This window comes from Trachypithecus francoisi, unplaced genomic scaffold (genome assembly GCF_009764315.1).
Source record: "Trachypithecus francoisi isolate TF-2019V2 unplaced genomic scaffold, Tfra_2.0 Lachesis_group17, whole genome shotgun sequence".
Taxonomy (NCBI): Eukaryota; Metazoa; Chordata; class Mammalia; order Primates; family Cercopithecidae; genus Trachypithecus; species Trachypithecus francoisi.
Genome location: NW_022681462.1, coordinates 53,088,137 through 53,114,001, shown reverse-complemented (window position 1 = coordinate 53,114,001; position 25,865 = coordinate 53,088,137). Strand labels below are relative to the sequence as shown.

The 25,865-nt window shown below is 39.9% G+C and overlaps 2 protein-coding genes across 5 annotated transcripts in view; one reads left to right on the top strand and one right to left on the bottom strand.

The window, feature by feature from the left end:
- The window catches only part of ACYP2 (acylphosphatase 2), a 205,053-nt gene that overhangs the window by 131,492 nt on the left and 47,696 nt on the right, over positions 1–25,865 (top strand). The gene's annotated exons all lie outside the window — the stretch shown is intronic.
- Positions 19,387–22,777, bottom strand: TSPYL6 (TSPY like 6). The gene has a single exon (XM_033175709.1). It carries the CDS (start codon positions 22,334–22,336, stop codon positions 21,116–21,118), a length of 1,221 nt encoding a protein of 406 aa, XP_033031600.1. The 5' UTR covers positions 22,337–22,777; the 3' UTR covers positions 19,387–21,115.

Sequence of the window (25,865 nt, the reverse complement as noted above, 5' to 3'; positions counted from 1 at the left end):
TCTCAAAACACTCTCATTGTAAACAGATTTTATCATTCTTTGGCTCTCCAGAAAGTCAACAAGCAAAATGCTTTGAGCATTCTCAAAAACTGTTGCCATGACCTTTGCTCATCACTGATCCACTTTTGCTTTGATGGGCCATCTCTACATCTTGGTAGCCATTGCTTTGATTGTGCTTTGTCTTCATGATCATACTGGTAAAGCCATGATTCATCTCTTTACAATTCTTTGAAGAAATGCTTTGGGATCTTGATCCCACATGTTTGCAACATCCATTGAAAACTCCGCTTTTGTCTGCAGCTGATATGGAGTGCAGCGGTTTTGGCATCTATGAAGTGGAAAACTTGCTCAGCTTTAATTTTCCAGTCAGAATTGTGTAAGCTGAACTAACTGAGATTTCCGTGGTGTTGGCTATTATTTTTTCTGTTAATCATTGGCCCTCTTCAATTAAAGCATGAACAAGATGAATTTTTTCCTTAAAAATTGATGCAGATGGTCTGCCACTGTGGGCTTCATCTTCAACATTGTCTCATCCCTTCTTACAATGAGTTATCCATTTGTACACTGCTGATTTCTTTGGGGTGTTGACCCCACAAAGTTTCTGTAAAGCATCAAGATTTAGCCATTCTTCCACCCAAGCTTCACCATAAATTTAATGTTTGTTCTTGTTTAAATTTTAGCAGAATTCATGTTCCTCTAATGAGGCTCTTTTCAAACTGATGTCTTATCCTTCTTAGTGCCTCAAACTAGATCCTATTCAGACATTTTATGACAAGTTAGCATAAGTTTATTCTGATGCAAAAAAAACTGAAATCTATGCATAGGTTTTTCAAAATACACATTTTCCATGAACTTTTTGAAGACCTCTATTATTTCTCTATTTGTTTAACCAACAGTTTGCTTCTATGTTTATAAATGAGATTGGGCTGTAAGTTTTCTTTCTAGTAATGCTTTAGTATCAAGGTTATGCTTTAGTATCAAGGTTATGCTAGCCTTTTAAGATAAGCTGAGGATGGGAAGAATGTTTCCTATTCTTTTTTATTCTCTGGAAGAATTTATATAAGATAGGTTATTTTTTTTTTTTTTTAAGTTTTGGTTTGAATCAACCAGTGAAACCAACTAGACCTAGAGGGTTTTCTTTGGAAAGTTTTAAGTTATTAATTCAATTTTTAAATAAGGGGTTTTTCACATTCTGTTTCTTCTTGCGCTGTTAGTTTTTGTAAAAGGTATGTTTTCTTGACTTTTTAATTGACCATATGCATGTAATATGCATACAGCCTGAGTCATGAGAGTGAGATCCTGTCTCAGAACCAACCAACCAAACAACCACAACAACAACAAAACTCTATAAGCTCTGTAGTGACGTTTCCTCTTTTATTTCTGATATTGGTTATTTAAGCTTACTTTCTCTATTTCTTCATGATTCTCCATAGGGGTTTATAAATTTGTTAATCATTTCAAAGAACCAACTTTTACCCTTATCGATCCTCTCTATTGTATTTTTGTTTTCTGTTTTACTTGTTGCTGTTTTTTATTTCCTTCCTTATATTTTCTTTAGATTTCTGGGGGTATTTTTTGGTTCGTTTTTTGAGACAGGGTCTCACCATGTTGTCCAGGTTGGTCTCCAACTCCTAGGCTCAAGCAGTCCTCCTGCCTTGGCCTCCCAAAGTGCTGGGATTACTAAATAGGCATGAGCCACTGTGCCCAGCCTGTTTTATTTAGATTTAAGTTGTTCTTTTTATAACTTTTTATCAAGGATGTTTAGCTTATTGCTTTTCAGTTTTTCTTCTTCTCTAATATATGAATTTGGGGGCCATAAACTTTACTCATAGAATAGTTTTAATGATGTACCTCATAAATTTTAAGGAACATTTACTTCAAAATAGGCTCTAATTTCCATTGTGATTTTTTTCTTTGGCCCATGGGTTATTAGAAAGTATATTTCTTAATTTATAAGCATTGTGAATTTTCTAGGAAAATTTTTGTTATTGATTTCCAGTCTAATGTCTTTATGATCAAATAATTTGTTTTGTATAAATTCAATTCTTTGGAATTCACATATGGTTGATTTTGATAATGATCTATGCATACTTGAAGCCAATGTGTATATTCTGATGTTTCAAGGTAGAGTATTGTATGTGTGACTGTTAGGTCAAATATGTAGAAAGTATTGTTCAAATCTTATATATCCTTATAAATTATCTGATATACCTGAGAGAGAGAGAGAGATGTTCAGATTGCTCGCTATGATTTTTAAATTTCTCTGTTTTGTCAGTGTTGTTTAATATATAATTTTGAGCTATGTTACTAGCTGAATTAAAATGTAGAAGTATTATCTCTTAATAGAGAACTTAAACTTGTATCTTTTTTTTTTTTTTTGAGACGGAGTCTCGCTCTGTCGCCCAAGCTGGAGTGCAGTGGCCGGATCTCAGCTCACTGCAAGCTCCGCCTCCCGGGTTCATTTAAAAATGCATTTGTCTGCTCGTCATCACTCGCCATCAGAGAAATGCAAATCAAAACCACCATGAGATACCATCTCACACCAGTTAGAATGGCAATCATTAAGAAGTCAGGAAACAATAGATGTTGGAGAGGATGTGGAGAAATAGGAACACTTTTACACTGTTGGTGGGATTGTAAACTAGTTCACCATTATGGAAAACAGTATGGCGATTCCTCAAGGATCTAGAACTAGATGTACCATATGACCCAGCCGTCCCCTACTGGGTATATACCCAAAGGATTATAAATTACTTTACTACAAAGACACATGCACACGTATGTTTATTGCGGCACTATTCACAATAGCAAAGACTTGGAATCAACCCAAATGTCCATCTGTGACAGACTGGATTAAGAAAATGTGGCACATATACACCATGGAATACTATGCAGCCATCAAAAAGGATGAGTTTGCGTCCTTTGTAGGGACATGGATGCAGCTGGAAACCATCATTCTTAGCAAACTATCACAAGAACAGAAAACCAAACACCGCATGTTCTCACTCATAGGTGGGAACTGAACAATGAGTTCACTTGGACTCGGGAAGGGGAACATCACACACTGGGGCCTATCATGGGGAGGGGGGAGGAGGGAGGGATTGCATTGGGGAGTTATACATGATATAAACGTTATGCACATGTACCCTAGAACTTAAAGTATAATAAAAAATAAAAAAGAAAAAAAAAAAAAAAAAAACATTAATTTAAAATAAAAAAAAAAAAAAAAAAAAAAAAAAAAATAAAAATGCATTTGTCCCTCCATGTGCATGGGTTCCACACCTGTGGATTCAATCAAGGATCAAAACTCTTTGAGAAAAAATTGCATCTGTAGTGAACACATACAGACTTTTTTTTCTTGTCATTATTCCCTAAACAATACAGTATGACAACTATTTATATAGCATGTATATTGTATTATAAGTAATCTAGAGATGATTTAAAACATATGGGAATACATTATATGCAAATACTATTCTGTCTTATATCAGGGACTTGACTATCCATGGAGTTTGGTATCCATAGGAGGTCTTGGAATCAATCCCCCATGGATACCTTAAGGCCTTCTTTGTCTGATATAATTACAGCTTATAAGCTATTGGCACATATTTTCATTTTATATATACTTAAAATCTCCTAATGTATTATTATAACTATTGCTATATTCAGTTAAAAATTTAGGTTTATCCACATGTTTGCCCTTTTCATGGTTCTTTATGCCTTCCTGCATCTTTGAGCTTCCATCTGGAAGCTGAATACACCCTTTAGTATTGTCTTTAGGTTAGACTATTGATGAAATTCTCTACATGAAGTGAAAAATGTTTTGTTTTTTTTTTCCACTTCATTATTGAGGAGTAATTTTACTGGGAGAGAATTTGAGGTTTATAGCTATATTCCTTCAGCACTTTGAAGATACCATTCCATGTTATTCTGGCTTCTGTTGATTCTTTTGAGAAATCAGCTGTCAGTCTAATACTTGCACCTTTGATGTTAATCTGTCTATGTCTCTTCTCTCAGGTTTCTTTTAATATTTTCTCTATAACTTTTATTTTTAGCTTTTTTTTTTTTTTTTTTTAACTATGCTGTGCTTTTCTTTTTCCTTATCTTGGTTTAGGTTTGGAGATCTACTTGAATCTGTGCTTTTGGCCAATTTTTGGAACGTCTCAGTCATTATCTTTTTTTTTTTTTTTTTTTTTTTTGAGATGGAGTCTTGCTCTGCCGCCCAGGCTGGAGTGCAGTGGCCGGCTCTCAGCTCACTGCAAGCTCCGCCTCCCGGGTTCACACCATTCTCCTGTCTCAGCCTCCCGAGTAGCTGGGACTACAGGCGCCCGCCTCGTCGCCCGGCTAGTTTTTTGTATTTTTTAGTAGAGACGGGGTTTCACCATATTAGCCAGGATGGTCTTGATCTCCTGACCTCGTGATCCGCCCGTCTCGGCCTCCCAAAGTGCTGGGATTACAGGCTTGAGCCACCGCGCCCGGCCTTGAGCCACCGCGCCCGGCCTCATTATCTTCTTAAATATGCCTCTTTCCCATTCTGTCTTCCCTCTCTTCTGGATATCTTCTGTCTAACTTTCTGGACATGCATGAATGGGCCCCAGCAACCTACCTGACCCCATCCCCTGCCTTACTCTCATTACTTACTTGTCTCTATCTTGCTGTTTTTCTAACATGCCAAGCATGCTTCTTACCCCTAGATTTTTAAAAATATTGTTTCCTTAGCCTGGAACACTGTTTTCAAGATATGTGTAAGACTCATTCCCTTACATGATTCAGGTCTCTGCTCAAATGTGGTCTTATCAGAGAGGCTTTCCCTGACATTTATTCAAAATTGTCATCCAGACCTCTCCTCTCCCATATTGTTGGCTAACTCTTTACCTGGTTTTATGCTTCTTCATAGCACTTAATACAATATGACATTATATTTCCAATATTTGTTTGCTTATTCTTTGTCTCTCTCCATTTGAATAGAAGTTCTGTGAGAGGAGCGAGCTTTTTCCCACCCCCTCCTCAGAGCTGTATCCCAATCCCTGGAATAGTGCCTAGATTACAGTAAATGTTCAATAAATATTTGTAGGAGAATGAATGAATGATTAATATATAGTAGATATAGGAAGAGTTCTCTATAGGAAGTGAAGAAAGAGAAGGCAGAATAACAAATTAAGCAAGTCTTTTAATTTGTATGGTCTATATTTTAATCTTTTGAATGTAAAGATAGTATCATTGATCATATTTCTGTTCATCAATGTTACCTAAAATAGCAAAATGAAATATTAATATGTTTGAAGACACAACTTTCATTAGTTTAAATTAACTGCCATCTTAGGCATATGGTCCACACATTTTTAAGAACATTTAATTTAAAAAATTAAACCTACCAAATAAGATGCATTATTTTCCAGTGATTTAATATGTATATTCAAGACTTTTTCAATGTTTTTTATAGTATAAAATTATTGTGATTGCACATGAAAATTTATTATTTTAGCAAAATATTATGAGTGCTTATACGTACAAAGGCTAAAAAACTGATATCCCTACCAACCACAAAAAAATAGGCCAGGCTGCTGGGTACTGCCTAGCCTATTTTTTTGTGGTTGGTAGGGATATCTCTTTATAGTGTAGATATTTAAGGACTCATATAGAACCACCATTTTTTATGGGCAAAAAAAACCCAAGTCTGGTCTTCTAAATGTCTTTTTCTTGCCCTAAATAAATGATAAATCCACCTATAATACCTAGACCCACACAATGTATATTCGTCATAGCTGCTCAGAAGGAATCCACAGTGTAGGTCAGAGCTACTTGACAAGAAAAAGTCTTGACTCTGCTAATAATGTTTTTACCTCACTGGCACCCACAGTCTTTTGCCAGATTGCCTGAAGTCAGCATGCCTTCCTGATGGTCATGGACTGTTCTGCTTTTCCAAGAATGTCTCAAAGGGATCCTGCCTGAAAGGAAAGAGGCCATACTGTGATATTTCATTGCTTATAAAGAGACCAAGAATGGCCTGTCTTGTTCTTTTAGCTAGCTTCAAACAAACTTAGCCAGCTTAAAAACAGAAATGGAACTGATGAAGTCATCAACCTAGAGCCTCCTGCTACTGCCCATGTATTTTCTAGTCTAGAATGAAGCTAATAATCTCAAGAACTGCTTCCTAGAAAGGTTAAGGAGAAAAGCATGCCCCATCCCACCTCTCCTCCCATTTCCCACTCTTGAAATAGTATTGTTAGCATCTGATGTGAGCCAGAGGAGTATTTGAGGCTGTGCCATATGTCCCTGTTAGAAACACTGAACTTATAATGACTAAGAAACTCCAGGGGGTTGTCTAAACCACCAAGGTTATAAAGGGCACAGCATTATCATAGCTGAACTAAAATTTAATATGATTCTTACTTTACCACCCATGGTGACCTAAGAAGGTGGTATGGCAGACAGACTCTAAATAGAGGGCTCATTTGTGGCTCACCAAGAAGCTAAATATGCTGTTTTCATGGTAGACTAGGGAAGAATAAACTGGGAAATATTTCCAAATGTCATGTGCTTGTATATGAATCTATTCATTTATTTATTTTTAAAATTCTTCTGAGAAGTACTTTAGAAGTAATCCATAAATTTAAAGTATTTATAACAAAAGTTATACATATTCTCACCAGTTTAGAGCATTACCCAGAAGGAATTGTGACTCCACGGTCCAGGGGATTAGAGTTCGTCATTAGGGGTGGGAATTTCTTCTCAGAACGAAGTTAGAGCTGTAACCATCTTATGCGACCAAGTAGATGTTTGAGAAAGATCTGGAATTACTGTAATGAGGGTGAGTAGCATTGAGAATGCCCATATAGTCTGTAGCTTAGATGGGGGTGGGTGTCACCATGATCTTAGTGTTGCACTTTTTGGAAACTAGTTGAGGAATGAAGTCACAATCCCCTAAGAAGGGAATAATGGATAAACTAGTTATCAGTTTATTACTTTAAAGTTGAAAACAGACCTCATGCAGGAATCATTCTGCATATGTGGTGAATCTTTCTTGATGAGCAAACACAAAAGAAAATTCACTTCTTCCAAAAAAATAGCACATCAGACTTTTGTAGCCTGGAGAACTCATTCTTCTCTACTTTAGAGATGTTTCTTTTTCTAATAACTGGGAAGGGCTGTCTCTAATCAGAGCTCCTGTACCACCCCTAAAGACATCAATACTTTCCCCTTCTCCAACTTTTAGTTTTCCCATTTTTATTGGTCCTCAAAACTTTGTCTTTGCAGCACTGCCTGCCTCATCATACTTGTGACAAGTTAAATTCCTAAGATGGAGGCTCATATTACAAAGGATGCAATTTAGATGACACCTCCCTGGTGAGATGAGTGGCTCTCTGGCAAACAGGGTGGGGAACATAGAGAACTAAGAGTCAGGAAACTTGGGGCCTATATCTAGGGCATCTGTTACCTAACATTCTGACCCAGACTATGTTTTTCTTGCTTCAGTGGGCTTAGGCTGCAAAATAAGGTCCCTTTCACCTTTGACACATAATCCAGATCTTGTACTTTAGTAATTTTAGAAAGAAGACATTTAGGGCGGGGAGATGAATCTCTGTTCTCATTGAGGTAATGAGATTCTGCACCATTTTATTTTTCTTGGTAAAATCTTTGCTTATAATCTGGCAGCCTTTATTTGTATTCCTTTTTCTTCCTTTGGCTGGCTGGAGAGTAAGTGCCGTTGACATGGCCCAAAGAGTATCTTCTTTTCAGCCTTGGAGCAAGGAGTCCCAAGAGTAGAGCAGCCCCACTCCCTCCCCAAATGCCTGTGAATGACAAGGCAGGAAAAACATTTTTTAATTAAGTCAATTCAATTGTTACAAGTTGAATTAATCTCTAATTTAGGGATATCATGGGGAACTATTTATAATACATGCCAGCTGACCCTTATCCAAATTTCCATGGAAATAGCAATGTTGTAACACAGGGTGTTCTTGGACTGCTCTAAAAATTCCAGCTGGTTTAAGTATGATACTGAACTGAAAAATGAAGCCTTCTAACAAATGTGTTGAAGTATGCACTCAGGTGCTCAGGAGGTACAGGCTTAGCTTGAAAAAATTTAATTAAGACCTCTGATATTGTTGTGTTGTTTCTATCTGACATCAAATAGGAACTGCAGAAAGTTTTGCAGTTTTTTTTTCTCCTCCATAAGGTAGAGATTCATCTATGCCAGGAGAAGTGAAGATAGTTGTATCTTTCTCTTGAATGATGTAATAAAGTTTTGCAAGGGATAAACCGTGTTTCAATTGTACCAGATTTATTTATCAAATGTGTTGCCATTAAGAGTATGAACATATTTCAGCTGAGGTCGGCACAGTGGCTCACGCCTGTAATCCCAGCTCTTTAGGAGGCCGAGACAGGCGGATCACCGGAGGTCAGGAGTTTGATACCAGCCTGGTCAACATGGCGAAACTCTGCCTTTACTAAAAATATAAAAATTAGCTGGGCGTGGTGGCAGGTGCCTGTAATCCCATATACTTAGGAGTCTGAGGCAGGGAGAATTACTTGAACCCAGGAGGCAGAGGTTGCAGTGAGCTGAGATCACGCCATTGCACTCCAGCCTAGGCGACACAGCAAGACTCTGTCTCAAAAAGAAAAAAAATCACCTGAAATAATAGCATATGGGAGAAATTAGCCATGTATTTATAATATGCCTAGTAAAAGTGCAGACGCCATGACTGTGTTGCATGCTTGGTGAAAGTAATGGTAGGTTTGCTATATTCAAAACATTTGAGTTAATCTGTTCAAACCATGCACAGCATTACAGAAATGACATTCCAACGCAGTGACTGCAGTCTGCAGCAATTGGAGTTTTGTCATCTATACAACGTCAAACAAGATGCAAACAACCAGGCTTGGTAGATAGAATATCCTGCGAGAATTGAGTAATCCTGAGATGACTTTGCTCATCACTGATGTCCTGTGACATCAACTGAAGGCTTATCTTGCCCATTTTACCTTGTCATTGTGGTTATTGGTTTTCTCCATTAAAATGGAAAATTGGATTATATTTAGCAGAATAAACATATATTTGATGCTTTAGGTAAAATATATACAGTCACGTGACACATAATGACGATGTTTTAGGTAAAATGTATACAGTCATATGCCACATAATTCAACATTTTTCATAATTCAACATAATTCATCAACAATGAACTGCATATATAATAGTGGTCCCATAAGATTAAAATTAATATTTTTACTGTACCTTTTTTATGTTTAGATGCACAAAAATGTCATTGTGTTACAGTTGCTTACACTATTCAGTAACATGGCATACTATACTGCATTGCACTCCATATGCGCCATTGCACTCCAGCCTAGGCGACAGCCTGCATCTGTAGCCTAGGAGCAAATAGGCTACACCACATATCCTAGGTGGGTAGTAAGCTATACCATCCAGATTTGTGTAAGTACACTCTGTGATGTTCACACAACAATGTAATCACCTAACGATGCATTTCTCAGAATGTATCCCAGTCATTAAATAATGCATGACTCTATGTATAATCTGAAGTTAGCACCCTTTAGCAAACTCCTGAATCGTTAATTTGTAACCCTTTGGTTACATCTTTTCTTGCCATTATAAGAATTTGCTTAATATGAATTTGTGGATTACAGTGATTTAAAGTACTCTTTATATTAGGGAGATTAGCCCTTTGTCTATGAGATGACAGTATTTTCTTCCCTAGTTTGGCATTTTTTGTTTGAAAAATTTTTTTGTCATGTAGACTAAAATTTTTTTTCCAGTACAATCATGTGTTTAACAATGGGGATACATTCTGAGAAATGCATCATTAGGCAATTTCTTTGTTGTGCAAATACTGTAGGGTAGACTTACACAAACCTAGATGGTAAAACCTACTACACACCTAGAATGTGTGGTATAGCCTGTTGCTTCCATTTTACAGACATATATGGCACGTTATTGTACCTACTACTGTAAGCAATGGCAACACAATGGTAAGTATCTGTGTATCTAAACACAGAAAAGGCACAGTGAAAATATGGTATTATAATCCTATGGGACCATTGTCACATACGTAGTCCATCTTTTTTTTTTTTTTGAGATATAGTCTCACTCTGTCACCTAGGCTGGAGTGTAGTGACGCAATCTCAGCTCACTGCGACCTCTGCCTCCCAGGTTCAAGCGATTCTTCTGCCTCAGCCTCCTGAGTAATCCCTGCAATCTCAGCTCACTGCAACCTCTGCCTCCCAGGTTCAAGTGTTTCTCCTGCCTCAGCCTCCCAAGTACCTGGGATTACAGATGTGCGCCACCACACCTGGCTAATTTTTTTTTTTTCTTTTTTCTTTTTAGTAGAGATGGGGTTTTACCATGTTGGCCAGGCTTCTCTCGAACTCCTGGCCTCAAGTGATCCACCTGCCTCAGCCTTCCAAAGTGCTGCAATTACTGGCAGGCCCATAGTCTATCATTGATGGCAACGCTGTTATGCTGTGTGTGTGACGATAGTTGGTTTTTTTTTAAATCCACAGCTAACCTGAAAGCCTTTTATGTCTCCAGATTTTAACAGAAAGTCTTCCCCACTCTGAGTTAGTAGAGATAGTTTCCTTTGTTTTCTTCAAGTATTTTACTTATTTCATTTTTAAAATTTAAATTTTTACTCCTTTAGAATTTACCTGGTGTATAGTATAAGGCATGAATTCAACTTAATTTTATTAAACACCTCTCCAGTTTTCTCAAGACAATTTGAGTTGCTCATCTTTTCCTCACTGATTTAACTTATGTATATTTGTATTTATTTATTTATTTATTTATTTAGAGATGGGGCCTCACTCTGTCACCCAGGCTGGAGTGCAGTGGTGCAATCTCGGTTCACTGCAACCTCTGCCTCCTGGGTTCACGTAATTCTCACGCCTCAGCCTCCCAAGTAGCTGGGCTTACAGGTGTGTGCCACCACACCCAGCTAATTTTTTTAATTTTTATTAGAGATGGGGTTTCACCATGTTGGCCAGGCTTGTCTCGAACTCCTGACCTCAAGTGATCTGCCTGCCTTGGCCTCCCAAAGTGCTGGGATTATAGGCAGGAGCCACTGTGCCTGGCTTAGATACCCTATATGTCATACACCAAATTCTGTATGCATTGGGATCTATTTCTAAATTTCCTGTTCTGTTTTCTTGATTTGTCTATTCCTGTGTCAGGAATACACCTTCAATTATTGTAGCTTTATACTATTTTATAATACATGCTAGGAATTGTCCCCCTCATTTTATTCTCCTTTAGAGATTTCCTTGAAATCCTTGTTTTGTTTTTTTCTGTATAATGTTTATTTTTGAATTGACACATAATAATTGTACATATTAATGGAGTACATAGTGATGTTTCAATATATACAATGCTTAGTGATCAGATCAGGATAATGAGCATATCCATCATCTCAAACATTTATAATTTCTTTCTACTGGAAAAATTCAATACCCTCTCTTCTAGCTATTTGAAAGGTTTTTAGCTTCTTTGGGTTCGAACTTCCTCCTTTAGCTCGGAGAAGTTTGATCGTCTGAAGCCTTCTTCTTTCAACTCGTCAAAGTCATTCCATCCAGCTTTGTTCCCTTGCTGGCCAGGAGCAGTGTTCCTCTGGAAGGGGAGAGGTGCTCTGATTTTAAGAATTTTCAGCGTTTCTGCTCTGTTTTTTCCCCCATCTTTGTGGTTTTATCTACCTTTAGTCTTTGATGATGGTGACGTACAGATGGGGTTTTGGTCTGGATGTCCTTTCTGTTTGTTAGTTTTCCTTCTAACAGTCAGGACCCTCAGCTGCAGGTTTGTTGGAGTTTGCTGGAGATCCACTCCAGAGGCTGTTTGCCTGGGTATCAGCAGTGGAGGCTGCAGAACAACAAATACTGCAGAACAGCAAATGTTGCTGCCTTATCGTTCCTCTGGAAGCTTCATCTCAGAGGGATACCCGGCCGTGTGAGGTGTTGGTCTGCCCCTACTGGTGGTGCCTCTTGGTTAGGCTACTCAGGGGTCAGGGACGCACTTGAGCAGGCAGTCTGTCGGTTCTCAGATCTCAAACTCTGTGCTGGGAGAACCACTACTCTCTTCAAAGCTGTCAAATAGGGACATTTAAATCTGCAGAGGTTTCTGCTGCCTTTTGTTTGTCTATGCCCTGTCCCCAAAGGTGGAGTCTACAGAGGCTGGCAGGCCTCCTTGAGCTGCAGTGGGCTTCACCCCGCTCAAGCTTCCTGGCCACCCTGGCCACTTTGTTTACCTACTCAAGCCTTAGCAATGGCGGGCGCCCCTCCCTCAGCCTTGCAGTTAGATCTCAGACTGCTGTGCTAGCAATGAGGGAGGCTCCGTGGTGTGGAACCCTCTGAGCCAGTCGCAGAGTATAATCTCCTGGTGTGCCATTTGCTAAGACCCTTGGAAAAGTGCAGTATTAGGGTGGGAATGACCTAATTTTCCAGGTGTTGTGTGTCACGGTTTCACTTGGCTAGGAAAGGGAATTCCCTTACCCCTTGTGCTTCCCAGGTGAGGCAATGCCTTGCCCTGCTTTGGTTCTCGCTTGGTGGGCTGCACCCACTGTCCTGCCCCCACTGTCCGACTCGCCCCAGTGAGATGAATCCAGTACCTCAGCTGGAAATGCAGAAATCACCAGTCTTCTGTGTTGCTCACGCTGGGAGCTGTAGCCTGGAGCTGTTCCTATTCGGCCATCTTGGATGGAAATCTCCTTGCCCATTTGTTAATCAGATTTTTTTTTTTGCTGTTGCAATGTTTGATTTCCTTGTATATTCTGGATATTAATCCCCTGTTGGATGAATAGTTTGCAAATATTTTCTCCTATTCTACAGTTTGCCTTTTCACTCTGTTGTTTCTTTTCCTGTGCAGCTTTTCAGTTGGATACAATCTGTTTATTTTTGCTTTTTTTGCCTGTGCTTTTGAGGTCTTATTCATAAAATCTTGCCCCAGCCCAATGTCCTGGAGCATTTCCCCTGTTTTTGTCTAGGAGTTTTATAGTTTTAGGTATTACATTTAGGTCTTTAATCCACTTGAAGTTGATTTTTATGTAGAGTGAGAGATGGAGGTCTAGTTTCATTCTTCTCCATGTGGCTAGTTTCCCCAGCATCATTTATTGAAAAGATTGTTATTTTCCCCAATTAATGTTCTTGGCATCTTTGTCAAAAATGGGTTGTCTGTAAATGGATTACTTTCTGGGCTCTCTATTCTGTTCCACTGATCTATGTGTTATTTTTTTTAATATATACTTTAGAATTTGTTTGTCTCATTCTCCCCCCAGCCTTGCCCTTCTCCAATTTTTGGCCTTATTACTCTAATTATAATTAATTGCTAAATTAGCTTAGGGAGAACAATTTTATAAGGTTGAGTCTTTCTATCTAACTTTGTGTGTCTTTCCCTTTATACAAGTCTTTGTGTCTTCAGGAATGCTTTAAAAATTTATTAGTAAATATGGCACATTTCTAAAGCTTTTTCTTAAATATTTCATATTTTGCTGTTGCTATTGTAAAGTCTTCCCCCATTTCATCTTCCAACTTTGTGTTTGTAATCTAAAATCTATTGATATATGTAGTAATTCTGTATCTTGCTGCCTAAGTTTTCCTATTGTTTACTTTTTCAATTGAATGTCACAGGTTTTCTATATTCATCACAAGTTGTAGTAGTTTTATTATGTTCTCTAAATTTTTATACTTCCAGTTTCTTTCTCTTAGTAATTATATTGTCTAATATCTAATATCTAGGATGTTAAGTAATGAGGGTGACAAATAACCATCCTTCTTTGCTCCTGAATTGAGTGGAATACCTCTAGTGTTGTTCTGGTAAGCATAATGGTTACTTTGGGATCAAGGTATATTTTATCAAGTTAAGAAGGTATATATTTATTTCTACCTTGACTTCAACATATTTCTAAATCATAGTAAAGCCCCAGGGCTATGTACCTGCACCATGATAGGATAAAAGCTCTAAAAGGAAAGAAACTTAGGACCCTCTAGTCTACCTTCCTCCCATGATGAGCAATGAATTCCAAGCACAGGAAGGTTGTAACTACTCCCTGCCCCAAAGTCCTAAAATTAGATTCGAAGACAAGTTGGTACACTGTCTCTTAGGTCTTATACCAGTGTTTTTTGGAGTATGTTAGGCTAACACTAGTTCTCTATAACATTATTTCTCTTCCATTTTGCTCTCTCCTTGAGATTTTCCCATTTTATCCTTCTCTTCTCATCCCACTTCTGGGACTTCACATGTGTTGCTTGGCTGTGCATTCTTCCTGCAGCCTGCCATTGCTGACAAGCCAAGTTTATTGTAGGAGATTTCTAGACAGTGACATAATCCCTTCCCCACCCAAAAAGACTCTTTGCTATTTGCTCTTCCTGGACAAAGTACATTGTCTTCCAAATGCTGTTGGTTATATCTGGAATTAAAGCAGAAAGCTCATTGGAGCCACTGAACCTCAAAACATACTTTTTTTTATTATTATTATTATACTTTAAGTTCTAGGGTACATGTGCACAATGTGCAGGTTTGTTACATATGTATATATGTGCCATGTTGGTGTGCTGCACCCATTACCTCGTCATTTACATTAGGTGTATCTCCTAATGCTATCCCCCCTCTCCCCAATAGGCCCTGATGTGTGATGTTGCCCTTCCTGTGTCCAAGTGTTCTCATTGTTCAGTTCCCACCTATGAGTGAGAACATGTGGTGTTTGGTTTTCTGTTCTTGTGATAGTTTGCTGAGAATGATGGTTTCCAAGTAATTTTAAAGGGTCCATTTTGTGATAGATATAATACCATGCTCTAGAGATACATAGATGAAAAGATAGCCCCCTACTCTGAAGAAACTTACAGTCTACTATGGTGTCTAGAATGGAACTTAGAAGCCACTTCTTATAGGAAGCCATCCCTAAACTTCAGGTAGGGAAAACGTCCCTCGTATGTGGTCCCATAGCCCCCATGCTTACACTTAAGTTTGGCATTGGTCACACTGTAGATTGTCTCCTATGCTAGACTGTAGGCTGCTTGAGAACAGGGACTGTGTCTTACTCATCACAGAAGAAAAGAAGATAACTAAAACATAATCTTGGCCCTTGAAGAACTTAAAATTGAGTGACAAATACAAACTACTAACATATGTAACAAACTAAGTTCAATCTACATTTGTATGAATTATAAATTCTACAGAATATATGCTACAAGAGGTAGGAGGTTTTGGAAAGGTGATTTAGAGGATATGGCCTTTGAGTTTAGAAGGAATGGTGTGATTTCCATAGTTGAGGTAGGCAAGTGAATCCAAGGTTAGGGAACATCATGAGCAAAGGCACAGAATTGGGACTGTATATGGGCTACTTAAGGAACAATAAGGCGTTCCATCTGAATGGACTCTGGTAAGAATGTCAGGTAGGGGCTTGGTTGTGGCTGATCTTGGATGCAACCATAGGGTGTTTAGATTTTCTTCTGCAGGCAATGGTGCATTGACAAGGATATCTGAGCAAAAGGGACATGATTACTTTATCAATAGTGTAAATGATGGGAAAAGAGAGATAATATTCAGGAAGGGGATTCCTCAGACTTCCAATAATGTAGACAAAAGATATTAAGGTGAAAATACATATGGAAAGGGAACAATTCTGGAAGCATTGTGCAAATGGACATGTCAGATCCTAACCTGGAATAAGGGAGATTCCAATTTAAGAGTCCTTATTTCCTGCCTCAGCGGAGCTTGCAGTGAGCTGAGATCGCGCCACTGCACTCCAGCCTGGGCAACAGAGCAAGACTCCATCTCAAAAAAAAAAATAATAATAAGAGTCCTTATTTCAAAGGTGATGGCTCTAGTTTACATTCTCTGTCATTCACATGCTCTGGCCATAGCATGGGTAAAGTCACTCAGAAAGCACATAAAGAAAAGCCAGAGCGAGGTCACAGAACCTTATAGAAAACTTATATTTAAGGGGTAGGTTAAGTCTTCAGATTTAGAAGAAATTATGTTTCAAACTTATTAAAAAGACAAAAATGGGCCAGGCACAGTGGGATTATGCCTATAATCCCAGCACTCTGAGGCTGAGGCACGAGGATTGCCTGAGCCCAGGAATGTAAGACCAGCCTGGGCAACACAGCGAGACTTCATCACTACCAGGAAAAAAAAAAAAAAAAATTAGCTGGGCATGGTGGCATGTGTCTGTAGTCCCAGCTACTAGGCTGGCTGAGGCAGATCACTTCAGCCCAGGAAGGGTGAGGCTGCAGTGAGCTGTGATTGCACCACTGTACTCTAGCCTGGGCAACAGAGCAAGACCCTGTCTCCAAAAAAAAAAAAAAAAAAAAAAAACTCACAGACATAGTTTTCATCCTTAAGTGGTTTGCTTAAGTTATTATCTGGTTTATTGCAGAGACCCCAACCCCTGACTTGTAGCTCAGTGCACTTTCTATTTTATGCTCTAGATTTTAGTTTAATGCTAAATGTGAGGATATCACCTACCTTTTCCATCCTCATCTATCTTAGTAAACCGGATTAAATTTGAATTCTGGACCCCTTTTCTTAAAATATCTTCTATCTCAGCTGGGCATGGTGGCTCATGCCTGTAATCCCAGCACTTTGGGAGGCCAAGGCGGGTGGATCATGAGGTCAGGAGTTCGAGACCCGCCTGGCCAACATGGCGAAACCGTTTCTACAAAAAATACAGACGTTAGCTGGGCGTGGTGGCGCGTGCCTGTAATCCCAGCTACTTGGGACGCTGAGCCAGGAGAATCACTTGAACCTGGGGAGGCAGAGGTTGCAGTGAGCCGAGATTGCACCACTGCACTCTAGCCTGGGCGACAGAGCAGAACTCCATCTCGGGGCAGGGGAGGGGGGCTGGGGGGAAGTATCTTGTATCTCATACATTTATAGCTACCAATAGCAAAGAGAAAATTGTGCCGCTAGAAAACAGGGCAAGTCATCTATATGGATGCCACTTTATATTCTGTGATATGAATTCATATAAAAAGCCTAATTAAATCTACCTTATATTTCAAAATCAGTAAGTTAATCTTATACATTATTGTTTTCATACTCTTTATGTAAAAGAAAAACTACCTCATTTTCAATGGTAAATTATTATCCCCCAAATACGTTGCTGTATACAGAAGTGGAAAGATTTTGCTCAAATAAGCCAAAGCAAATGATTTCATTGTAGTTCTACAGAAGTTTTTGTTGGTACTAATACTGTAATCGTCTATAGCATATGCCACAGGTATTGTTTGAAATTTTTTTATCTCTTAATTATCAAATGAAATATTTATACCTCAAAGAGGGAGGCCTGAAAAGACATGAAACTTTGAAATATAGACCATCTTACAGTCTTCAGAATAGCATCATCCCTGTTGAACATAAAAAAATGTGGATTTTATGATATATTTGTCTGGAAGATATAAAAATGAATCATCACGAGCCATTATTAAAGAACTGTTTATAAATGAAAAACTCTGATGAAGGTCAGTTGACAAAATGAGTGGAGCACTGTAAATACTAAGAGTTGATGGCCCATGCCTAGATAATTCAGTGTTTTTATTCTTAGAAAATGGATTTTAGCCATTTGAATGTGGCCTAGTAAATGATCCTGTTACAATTTTCACATATCAATTCATGGTTTACCCAAAAAGATCTGCAGCATACTTTTAAATTGGCCTTTTTCTGGCAGAGGGATTCCAGAAAAATAATGTTTTTGTTTTGTTTTGAATTTATTTGCTTACTTTGGGTTTCTTTTGTTTTTCTTAAGCAAGAATATTAAAGTACAATATCCATACAGAGAAGTATGTTTTCTAAATGTACAACTTGGTGAAGTTTCACAAATTGAATATACTTATTTATCCAGCACCCAGAGCAAGACACAAAACATCACCAGCCCTTCAGAATCCACCATCTCATACTTCCTTCCAGTCAATAGGTACTTATCACCCCAAAGTTTACTGGGAGACAGTTCTCCCATGTGTCTCATGTTTCTGCATATCTTGTGAGCAAAGGCACTGACTGCATGTGTGCAGAACGTCTTTTCGAGGTAGCCTTGGAAGACAGAGTGTCTCCAGAGCAAAGCACAGGTGTGTTTAGAGTCTTGAAAATAGAGATTATGTCCCTTAGAGAGCAAAGAACAGGTTTACTTACTATTTAGTATAACAGAGAAGTCTCCCTTCAAAGCTAAAAGGACAGGCATGCTTACTGCCCATTATAAAAGATTCAGCTTCCCTATGTTCCCTACGGTAGTTCCTCTCCTGTAACACAATCCACTGTATGTACAGATGTCACTTGGCTTTATGTTGCCTTGTGGGAATTAGAGCTGAGGGAACCAGTGCAAATACTGACACTCTTTTGACTATTGAGTTGTAAGGTCCTTTGTCTCTGACCTAGCACATAAGGCTAACTTGTTAAGGTTAAGCTTGCAAGAAGGGTAAATCTCAGATCCATCACTCTCCTTGGTAGTAACCACTATTCTGACTTCTGCCACCACAGATTAGTTTTACCCGCTGTTACACTTCATACATAAAAGAATTATATAGCATGTACTCTGGCTTCTTACATTTAACAACATATTTGTGAGAATCATTCATATTATTGCATGTAGGCATAATTCTTTCTTATAGTATTCCATTGTGTGAACATTTTAAAAACTTGGTTTATTTTTTCCACTATTGATGGACATTAGGGCAGCTCCCAGTGTCAGCTATTAAAATTGTGTTGTTATAAATACTTTATGCATGTCTTTGAGTGAATATATGTACATATTTCTGTTGGGTATACTCCCAGAACTAGATCAGAGGGTACGCACTGATACTGCCAAACAACTTTCTAAAGTATTTGTACAAAGCTACTCTCCCATAAGCAGTATATGAACCTTTTGGTATCTCTGTTATTTTCAACCTTTGTTATTTTCCATCATCTTTGCTTTGTTTTTTTTCAGTGATATGCTTTAATTTTACTGTCATCCATTCATAAGGAAAGATGCCATCGGCATAATAGAATTATACCATCGGTGTAAGACAAATATGCCCATGGTATAATTCCAGTTTCACAAAGCAATCTCACAAGCACTTCCACTCTTTAGGCTGAGACAGGTGGATCATGAGGTCAGGAGTTCGAGACCAGCCTGGCCAACATAGTGAAACCCCATCTCTACTAAAAATATTAGCCGGGCGTGGTGGCACAAGCCTGTAATCCCAGCTACTCTGGAGGCTGAGGCAGAATTGCTTAAACCTGGGAGGGGGAGGTTGCCGTGAGCCAAGATCATGCCACTACACTCCAGCCTGGGCAACAGAGCAACTCTCCATCTTGAAAAACAAAACAAAACAACTGAAAAAAAGACATGTCAATTACTAAGCTGTTACCAGGGCAAATTATCAAGAAAGACAATGAGAGCCATAAATTTTTTGTAATTTATTTATACATGAACACAATAGTTTCCAGTCTTCAGTGTCAGATAAGACCAAGTTATTCAAAATAAAATGTTAAAGATATGGTTTTAACAGAAACAAGATCAGGCTGAAAACTGTCATGAATATCCATATCCATATAATGTACAAAAAAGAAAGGCTGATATTATTCCAAATGTTCCTAATTGAAAGTAAAAGAAAATCTGTACAGCTGAATCTTCCCAGTAAACAGAAAGAGAAAATATTATAACACAGTATTAATCTTCCACATAAATAAGGCTACATGCAAACAAGAAAGAGAACACCCAAAATTACAGTGTTTCTTCAAAGAACCCTTCTCTAGGCAACATATTTAACACTCCAACCATCTTCTATTCTTCTATGTGAATACTAAAAAAAAAAGTACTTCTCTTCCCGTCATAACTAGTCGACCCAGTGTTAATTCTAGGCCCGATTTTCCCCTGAATCATTTCTGCCTTTTTGTTCGGTTTTCCCTGCTTAGAGCACCCATCACAATCTCTTTCATTCTTCTATCCACTCTGAACTAGAAATCACCTTTCATTCCATCCAGCTCTGTATTCCTTTAAACCCTCTAGGAACTGCTAAAGAGGGATGAGGAGCTGAAAAGAAAGGAGAATGGGGAATAAGAGGTCTGGCAGTCTATTTTACAGAACAGCCTGCTTCTGGACATGACAAAGAGTCAAGAAACTAAAAAGCCTGCTTCTGCAGATGTTTCTGAACTACTACTTTGTTTTTTTAAAGGAAGACAGAAGAGATTTATGAGAGATGAGAGAAAAGAAAGTGTACACTCACTCTGGCACTTCATTAGGTTCAGGAAGGGAGGAAAATAAAGGTACCTAGATTTTTCAATGAATCCACTGGTTGTGGCTGAGAAAGCTTGGTACTTGTCAAGAACACCAACATATTAACCTTGCCATGACGATAGGGTCTGACACGTCCCCTCAACCATTTGTCTGACAGTAGGGTTTCTGGATGATGAGGGTGGTGGTGGCAAAGAATTGAGAGGTCTTTTGGAAGAGGAAGGAGTCTTTTGTGTGCTGACAGGAAACCTGTGTCCACCACCAGTGTTGTGGAGATCCCTGTTGATTAGAAACCACAGAGTGGAGCTGGCAATGGTCTGCGATGTGTTCACTCAGCAGGGAGCTGCCCAAGGTGGTGGGCATAGCCAGTAGCAGGCAGCAATAGGTGACCAGAGTCTCAGGAAAAGTAATGGAGTCCCATAATTCACACAGACCAAGTTGCCCCCTGCTGTTCTCCGTTGACTTCACTAATGCCCAGCAATTGTCGACAGGCCATGTGCCTGTACTGTCAGATGCAGAGCAGGGTGAGCTGCATAGGTTCTTAGACACAGCTAGAAATCCAAATAGGAGGAGCCAGACCAGAGGTCCTGGGAACAAAAAGAGTCCAAACAAAGGTAAAGACAGTAATCTACAGCATCATTCTCTTCGCTTAGAAGGATGTAACCCATCGGCTGGGAGCACGTGATGTTAACGCAGAATAGCAAGACAACCAGGTGAAAGGGAAGCAGCATAGCCACCAAGGTATCAATCTTCAGGTTGAGAGAACGGAAAGTTTAAACAGAGGGTAGAGGAAAGTCAGAACAAAAAAAGTAAAGGGCATACCTAATGCTGTTGCCCAAGCACAGGTACAGCTCGTGGTGGCAGGGGACCTTCTGCAGGAGTAGTTCCAAAGGCAAAGGTTAACCAGACTGGAACCCAAAGGGCCTGGGGATCTCCACTGGCTCCCTCATCGGGCGACGTCTAGCTCTATGGGCGTCTTCATCCAACAGGTAGTACTGCAGTGGATTTGGCCAGAGGTCCTCTTTAATAATCTGAGCAATCCTGTCGGACTCTGGAAGGCTGTGGTCTGAAAACCAGGTGAAGAAGCTGCAGATGACATGTCGGTTTCTATGAATGAAGGACTGGGGTCCATGGCCCTGGCGCCACATGATTAGAGTGGAAAAAGACACCACTTGGCCGAAGGATCTGACCTCATACACTTTGACGATCAGCTTGTTTCTGAAGTAAGGGTTTCTTCCAAAGAAGAACTTAAACTTGCAGCCTGTCCTAGGGTATCTGAGCTCCTTCACTTCCAAATTGGTTAAGTAGCTTAACATCTCGGCATCTTGGCCTCTAATCATGGCAGACAGCTGTGGGTGGTGGCGGAAAGCAGTGACCCAGAAGCCCGGGATATTGCGAATGATGTCATTCCTCTGCTCCAGGTAGTATTCATGCATCTGCCCAAACCTGCGCTCCACCTGCAGGAGGGCCCTGTCAGCCTCGGCATTCACGGAGTCCAGTTCCAGCTGGATGGACTCCAGGGGATTCAGGTGGAGACCCATGTTCAGGGGCCCAGGCCCTGCATCCCTGTTTACCTCATCTATTGCTCTGTTTCCTTCCGCCATGTCCATTTTCTCGCCTCCTGGCTTCTCATCCACTGGGGCTGAGAGCATGGCACACTCCTCGGGCTTCACGTCCTCGGCCTTCTCCTCTGCAATCACTTCAGACGCCGACCTCCCTGCACCACAGGTTTCTACAGCCTTCTCCCCATCTAGGCCGCGCGTCTCTTCACCCGGAAAGCCATTTTTGAGGCTGCCGTCAGTTGTCAGCGAGACAGAGGCTGCTTCTAGGCCCTCCGCGGGTGGTAGAGTCACTTCCTGTCCCGCTTTGATGGCTCCATGACTGCGATTCCCATCGACCAAGATGTGGAAAGTATGGCCACTATCTGCGGGATCCTGGGGCGCGACCCCCTCCTCTGGAAGCCGGGGCGGTGGGAGCACGACTGGCTCCAAGCGGCCCTCAAACACATCTGCCATTACCTGTGTCGCCTTGCTCTTCTCTCGGGACCTCTGGCCCTGGTGCGGGTCTTCCGGGGCATGGTCGAGAGTAGTAGGCCTGTGAGGACTCTCCAGGAGGCTCATGTTGGTAGCGGCCAGGGCGGCAGTCGGTAGAGGCCAGGCCAGTGGTGGGTACCGTCAACGTTCCTCACACAAAATGGCGAGGAAACACCTCGACTATTTGCACCGCCCACTCTTCAGTCTCGCGACACCCACCCCTCAGTCTCGCGAGTCTGGTGGTGTCCTGTGCATCGTTATTTTAGCCATTGTGCTGGATGAGTGGTGGTATCACACGGTGGTTTTAATTTGCATTTAGCCAAAGCCTAATCAACTGAGAACCTTCTCATGTTTTTTGGCCATTAGGATATTCTCTCTTGTGCAGTATCTGAGGCTTCTCCCTATTTCTCTGCTGGGCAGGCGTTCTTTTTCATATGGATTTGTAGGAAGCCTTTGTACATGCTAGATACTAGTCATTCTTCAAGTATAGATATTACAAATATTTCTTACCACTCTGTGGGTTACTTTTTCTGGTTTTTTTTTTTTTTTGAGACGGGCTCTGTTGCCCAGGCTGGAGTGCAGTGGCGCCATCTCAGCTCACTGAAGCTGCCGACTCCCGAGTTCAAGCGCTTCTCCTGCCTCAGCCTCCCAAGTAGCTGGGACTACAGGCGTGCGCCACCATGCCCGGCCTTTTTTTTTTTTTTTTAGTAGAGGTGTGGTTTTGCCATGTTGGCCAGGCTGTTCTTGAGCTCCTGGCCTCAGGTGATCCGCCCACTTTGGCCTCCCAAAGTGCTGGGATTACAGGCATGAGCCACCGCGCCGGGCCTACTTTTTCATCATCTTAATGGTACCTTTTGAAGAACAAAAGTTTTTCATCTTAATATGTGTCAAGTTGTCATTTCCCCCTCTACCTTAGTGTTTTTCTGCTCTGTTTAAAAAATCTTATCTCTTGCCTGGGCACAGTGCCTCACACCTGTAATCCCAGCACTTTGAGAGGCGGAGGTGGGAAGATCACTTGAGCCCAGGAGTTGGAGACCAGCCTGGGCAACATAGGAAGACCCCATCTCTATTTTTAAAAAGAATTAAAAAATGAGGAACCTTATCTCACCAAGATTGTTCAAATTTATATCTGCCATCCAGCTGGAATTGATTTTTATCAGTGGGGTCACAATTTGTTTTTTTCCATACGAATATCTAATTGACCCAGCCTTGTTTATTGAAAAGACCATTCTTTCCACATTCATAGGTTTTTGAATGTTTCCATCAAAAGTGACATAAATCATTGGCCAGAGCTAGTCAGTTGACCTTGTCTAACTTTAATAGGACAGGGAGGTGTAATCTTCTCCTGAGCCTGGAAGGAGGAAACTGGAAATATTGGCAAGTGCTGTATCACTCATCATGAAAAATAATTTGAGTAATAAACAAAAGACCAATAAAGTTAGGCCAAAGGACATAGAGAAAAGGTAATAATAAACAGAAATTTATGTAAGACAATAGAGAGTATCAACCAAAGATTAATAATAAAAAGAAAATAATATTTGGAAAGGAAAACATAGTCATGTTGATTATTTAAAGAAATATAAGACAGGATGTTAGACAGCTTTATGCCAATACATTTTCAAACTTAGATGAAATATATGGCTTCACAGAAATGTGTAACTTATCAACACGGACTGAAATGCAATAGAAAATCTAAATAGGCCTAGAGACAGTAAATAAATGGAATGGATTTTGGATTTTGAGGCAACTACTACCAAACATTCAAGGTACACATAATCCATTTTTATATTTATTAAACATTCAACAAATGTTTATATTAAACATTCAACAAATGTTTATTGGGTACCTACTGTGTGCCTGGTACTCTTATGGGCCCTCTGGATATAACAGTGAACAGAACAAGGATTTCTTCCCTCTTGGGGTTTACACTTTAGCAGGGGAGAAAGATAACAATAACAAGAAAATAATGTTGCACATTAGAAAGTTATCAGTGTTATGGAAAAAACAATAGAGTAAGGAAATGGAAAGTTCTGGGGGGTAGGGAGTGGGGAGCAGACTGTAGTATGAAATAGGGTGGTCAGAGGAAGCCTCATTGAAAAGATGAGATTTTGGCAAAGAGTCAAAGAAGTTGAGGGAGTCAGCCAGTAGAAATCTTGGAGAAGAGCATTTCAGGAAGAGAAGTGCTAAGCAGAAGCACCAAGACAGGAGCATGCCTAGAATGTTCAAGAAATAACAAGGAAGCCAGCATGGATGGAGCAAAGTGAATGAGGGAGGCTAGATCAAGTAGTTTCTTGTATGATAGTGTAAGAAATTTGACTTTTATTCTTAATGAAATGAGAAATTACTACAGGATTTTTAGCAGAGGACACAAAATGTGACTTTAGTTTTGCATGAGTCACTCTGACTCCTGGGTGAAAAATAATCTGTATGGAAGCAATGGTAGATTTAGGGGGATCTTTTAGGAGGCTACTGCACTAACCCAGGTAAAAGATGTTTCTCAGACCAGGTGGTAGCAATGGAGGTGGATGGTGTGGATGGTGGATATAGTATGATGGTAGAGTCAGCCTGATTTCATGGTAAATTGGCTATGGGATCTCTTAGTTCATTTTCTGTTGCTGTAACTGAATATCTGAGACTGGGTAATTTATAAAGAAAAGTTTATTTAACTCACAATTCTGGAGGCTGAGAAGTCCAATATGCTATGCTATGAAGTAGCATGACAAAAAAGCAGAAGAGCTAGCAAGCACCTGGGAAAGAATGGACAAGAGAGCCTGACTCAGCATTATAGCAACCCACCCTCTCAAAAACTAATCCATTCCCATGAGAAGTAATCCAGCCTTGCAACAAAGACTTAAATCCATCTTACCAACCTGATCATCTCTTAAAGGCCCCACCTCCCAGCATGGGGTATAAAAGAAAGAGAGAAGTCAAGGATGACTCCAAGGATTTTGACCTGAGCAACTGTTAGGATGGAGATACTGGAAGCAGAGATGGTGAAGGCTATAATGAGGAAGATCTTTGCAGGAAAATCAGAGTTATCTTTTCTTAAAAAAACATATTGTTTGAGATGATTATTGGACAACAGAGTTGAGATGCCAAGTGAGCATAATGAGTTTAGAGCTCAGGAGAGGTCTGAGATAGGTATTCACATTTTGGGATAATCAGCATGCATGGAATTTAAAGCCAAATGGTTGGATGAGAACACTGAGATAGTGAGTCCTGATAAGCTGGGCCCTGAAAACTCCAAAATTATAAGGTCAAGAAAAAAAGGAAAAACATCAAGGAAGACTGAAGAGAGACCAGCAGGGTAGGAAGGAAACCAAGAGAGTGCAATGTGCTTGAAGCTGAATGTGTAAAGGAAGTTGTTCAGCTGTGTCACAGGGTGCTCACAGGTCAGTTAAGGTGAGGTCTGAGAACTGACCGTTGGATTTTACAACAAAGAGTCACTGGTGACTCAACAAGAGCACTTTCAGTGGAGTGGTGGGGGTTGAAATATGTTTGAAAGGGAAAGGGAGGAAATAAATTGGAGATTGAGTATTGACAATTTTTTGAGGAATTTTTCTCCAAAAAGAAACAAATGGGATCATGACAAGAGTAGTCAAGCTACTTTCAGTGG

Coding starts and splice junctions, on each gene's coding strand:
- TSPYL6 (XM_033175709.1), bottom strand. CDS start 22,336: ATGAGCCTCCTGGAGAGTCCTCACAGGCCTACTACTCTCGACCATGCC.